This window comes from Gasterosteus aculeatus, chromosome 7, assembly GCF_964276395.1.
Source record: "Gasterosteus aculeatus chromosome 7, fGasAcu3.hap1.1, whole genome shotgun sequence".
Classification (NCBI taxonomy): domain Eukaryota; kingdom Metazoa; phylum Chordata; class Actinopteri; order Perciformes; family Gasterosteidae; genus Gasterosteus; species Gasterosteus aculeatus.
Window position 1 is genome coordinate 30,170,783 of NC_135694.1, and position 4,618 is coordinate 30,175,400.

Here is a 4,618-nt window from a genome sequence, read left to right on the forward strand (position 1 = left end):
CTATTAAAGAAATATGAACTGCTTGAACCGAAGAGTGTTCTTTCTATTGAGCTTTAAGTCCACTTCGTGCCGGACTTGGTTCTTTCCGGCTCCGCCCTCACGCGGTAGAGACGAGCGTCTTCACAGGAGGCCAAAGTGATCAATATTAGAGTCACTCAAGTATCAAATCCTATTCATCACTGGAGAGGGATGGGGGGAGGGGGGGGGGGGGGGGCAGCTTTCAGACGGACGGACCTCCTTCACCTCCACGCGGCTCCTGTTTCACAGCAGCAGCTGGCGAGCACGCCGATTCTTTCCACGGACACGCGAGCTCATGTTGCATGAGTCCATTAAATGTATATTTTAAATAAAGTATATACAAAATACCTGCCTTTTTTTTTGTTTGTTTTGATTGATTTTATTTTCTGAAGAAGGGCTGTCAAAGGATGAAGTAAAACGTGCACGGTTTATTTCAGCTTCTGTTGTTCACACAGACACATTTAAAGCACACTTTCACAAATGAAACAGGTGTTTTTCTTCTCTGCTTCTCTGAAATAAATTAAGGTCAAATAAATATAAAAGAAAAAAAAAGAAAAATTAGGTTTTCTCAGAAAAATAAGTATAAATAAGGCCGACTGTTTCCCTTCATCGAAATATCTACAAAGTGCGCTCCACAAAGGTGTCAGTGATAATAACAATAATTATAACACTATGCAAATCATTCATGTTACGAGGACACAGAGAGGAGAGGTCAATAACCCACGGGTAATAATAACGTTAATAATGATAAATAAATACAAATAAATATAGCTAAATAATAATAATTTGATTGTCAAAGCATCCTTGCAGTGGTCATGAACAGGTTTACACATCAGTGCGTTTTCTATTTCATCTTTGAACGGGTGAAAGAAAACGAAAAATAATAAAAACACATAAACAAACTAAACAACGAATCGATTCTACTACATTTTTTTTGCGTGTGTTTGTTTGTTAATCACCAAGAACGTGCCAACACTTGCATAATGAGGTAGCCACACATGTACCGTGTGAATGTGTGTATTCGTGCGCGTGTGTGTCTGTGTGTGTCTTCTTATTGCAATGCATTCACTTGGGGGCGTGTGTGTGTGTGGTGTGTGGGGGGGGGGGGGGGGGGGGGGTTCATATTTTGGAAGCCATAACGCCGAGAAAACACTTCTCCAACCGAGTAAACCATGCAATGGATTACAGGAGTTCACCCCCCCACAAACACACACACACACACACTCGGAAAGGAAATGAAAAACGTTCTGAGTTCCCGACAGAAACAAACACAGAGCCAATACATTTCAATGAGCTTGTCCACACACGGAGGTGCAACGTATTCACAAATATCTACAATGATACATATAAAAAAAGCTATTCCGAATAAGGATCCCCATCATTATTTTACTTTTATTTTGTACAATAATTGTATAACTGGATGGATTGAGACGGAACGTTGTTCCTCATCTTTTTTTCTTTTTTTCTGATGGTGAAGCATCAACGTTTTGAGAGTCTGAAGTTTTTGGACAAGGTCTCAGTCTCTCTCCCGGTCCCGCTGCTCGGTCTCCGCTGTCACAGGAAGGTACACCGTTGAATCCAGCTGTTGATGAAGCTGCTTATGGCTGGAAAAAAAAGCCCCCCTGGTTTTACTGACCGGGTGTCAGCCGTCCAGGCGCTCAGTGTCCTTGAAGTGTTGAATACTGTCTCCCTTCGCAGCATCGTGACGAACCTGAACATTTAGTCCGTGTAAAAAAAAAAAAAAAAAAAAAATCAGACTGTAGAGGAGACGAGACGTAACCGAAGAGGATCAACATCAGGCCCAGCGGGGTACCTTGTTTCTATGACAGGGCGCAGCAGCAGCTCGTCTCTGCTTTGTCTTTTTGTAAAAGGACTGATGGTCTAGTGCGTCGCAGAAAACTTCATTCGTTTCTGCTTTTGCCTCTGATTGCAAAACCAAACCCGGACCACGTTCTTTTTCAGGTCCAACTTCTCGGCGATCGCGGCGATCTTCTCCGACGAGGGCCTCGGCTGCACGGCGAAGTAGGCCTCCAGGGACCGCTTCTCCGGGGCCGCTATGGACGTTCGTTTCCTCTTCTTGTCCCCCCCGTTGAAGATCTCCGGCTTGGACATCTTCTCCCTCTGCGCCCGCTCCGCCTCCTCCAGCCAGGCCTCCAGGATGGGCTTCAGGGCCACCATGTTGTTGTGCGACAGCGTCAGGGACTCGAACCTGCAGATGGTGCTCTGGCTCAAGCACCCGACCCCGGGGATCTTGAGGTTGGCCAGCGCCGAGCCCACGTCCGCCTGCGTCACCCCGAGTTTGATCCGCCGCTGCTTGAACCTCTCGGCGAACGACTCCAGCTCCCGCGGGTCGGGCTCCGAGTCCAGGCCGCCGCCGCCCCCCAGTGAGCCGTGGGACAGCGCGTGCTGGTGCATGTTCATGGACTGCTGGTGGTGGTGGTGGTGGTGCTGCATGTGGTTGATGGCCGACATGTGCGCGGCGTGGGCGTTGTGCGAGGCCGTCGAGCAGACGTCCGACCCTGGCATGCCTCCCAGGGAGATGCCCGGCGTGAGGTGGTCCAGCAGCTCGCTGTCCAGGACCTGAGCCGACTGGTGGTGCGAAGGGTGGTGGTGGGAGGTGAGCACGGACGGGTGGTGCAAGTGCGCGGAGGAGGAGGTCGGGGTGCAGGCCATGCTGGTCATGGTGGTCATGGTGTGGTAGGTCGCGTCCGGTTTGAACGGGTGGCTCTTCTGCGCCACGATGTCCACCGCGGCCAGAGCCTCGGCTCTCTGCAGCAGAGTCTCATCGAAGCCGGCGAAGATGTTGCCCTGCAGCTGCGGGAGGAGGAGAAGGAGGAGACCGAGTAAGTCAAGACTCCATAAACAGTGGGAACTTGCACAGTTCTGCAACATGGAACATCTTAAATATGGATTATTGTAACTCATCTGGAAAGACATTCATCCTGAAATATGTAGAAAACTATTAAACAAAAAATGTGAGTTTTGATTAAAAGGGAATGCAAGCGACATATTCACTGCATCAACAACATGTGCATTCTTACTATTTTAAAACTTATATATAAAACATATTATTGTTTTATTTTACACAATTTTTCCTCGTGGAAACGGTTCTCCAATTCAATGCGAAAGGCAACAATTAAAACGATTTTTTTATGTCAATTTACATTTCTTTCTCATTCCTCAGAGATGGGAATCTAACGCAGCTCCATCGCCCAAAGTGTGTCACACAGCCGGGATAAATATTCATTTAAAATTCATATTTACGACCTCCTGAATAATTTCTACGGACAATGAAATGAGACCAGTTTGAATATGAATGGGAAAAATGTGATATGACGTGCGCTCAGAGAATCCTCTCCCTCCTTTATTTTTTATCCTCCTTTATCACACACACACACACACACACGCTCGTGGCTTCTCACAGACGCGTCTGCGCGTCTTTACGCACCGACTTCGCGCAGTATCACTTTTTTGCTCCACTTTTTTTGCGGCCTCATCCCACCGGTCCTATCCATATCCGCTTAATTCTATGTATTATCCCTTTTTGTTTTGTTTGGCAGTTGAATTGTTTCAGCCCAAATATGACGCCACCCTCATTTCCGACCTTAGTTAACAAAAGACGAGTTGGATGATCGCCCAAAGTTAAATTCTGTAAACTCCGTCATTATAAGGTTACATTATAACGTTTCAAACTTTACATCTAATCATCGGTACAAGTTCGACCGCACCGAGTGTTCCCATAGACGCCACCCTCCCGCGTGGAGGAGAGGATGGAGCTGCAGGTGGACTCACCGATGGAGTGGGCAGACAGGCCCGGCGGATCGCCTCCGAGCTGGAGTGCAGCGGGTTGTACTTGGGCTCGTGGAGGATCGGGTGCATACTGAAAGGCTGCTTGCTGTTCATTGACATCATGATTGCGGATCCGAGGTGGAAGGGGGGGGGTGTGGGGTAGGGGGGGGGGGGTCGTGTTCTGGCGTCCTTTGTCAGCTCCGGTTTTGGCAGATTTTTCTCCAAAAGGACGAAAAAAGAAGCGGAAAACTGGAAGAGGAAAACTGCAAAAGTTGGTTGAGGAGCACTGGAATCGAACCGGAAACCGAGAAGGAGAAGTACGTCCTGCTGCCGCGGGTCTCCTGACCTGCTCTCCGCCTGCCAGTGGCTTCTATAGTAGAGATGCTCTTCGCCTCCAGCTCCTATATCGGAGCGCCGCCTCGCGAGGCTCCTCCTCATTGGCGGAGGCCCCTTCCCCTCCCCCCCCCTGCGCGACTCCACCAATGAAGTGAAGTGAAGACACCCCTCCTCACCCCCTCCCTCCCCCCACATGGGTACCAGTCGAGCTGCAGGATGCTCATGGGTTGCATTGCTTTATAATTTGAAAGTGAATTAAAAGTCGGCACCAATGAGAATTAAAATAAATGTTTTTTTTACTGTGAGGTGTGTTTTGTTTTTCATTCTTTACACATCTTTACAACACGTCACGCCTGGACAGCAGGTATCTGGGAGTAATTAATCTGTAGGGGGCACACACACACACACACACACACACACACACAGTTACAGCTGACAGTGAAATTATTAATTGATGGAAGACGCGCAGGAATTC

General features: G+C 48.2%; 1 protein-coding gene across 1 annotated transcript; it reads right to left on the bottom strand.

Moving 5' to 3' along the window:
- Positions 1 to 371: 371 nt before the first annotated feature.
- On the bottom strand, positions 372 to 4,205 carry pou4f4 (POU class 4 homeobox 4). Its single transcript, XM_040182896.2, has 2 exons — positions 3,811 to 4,205; positions 372 to 2,832 (listed from the first exon to the last, which is right to left on the bottom strand). Exons 1-2 carry the CDS (start codon positions 3,928 to 3,930, stop codon positions 1,900 to 1,902), a joined length of 1,053 nt encoding a protein of 350 aa, XP_040038830.2. The 5' UTR covers positions 3,931 to 4,205; the 3' UTR covers positions 372 to 1,899.
- Positions 4,206 to 4,618: the final 413 nt, after the last annotated feature.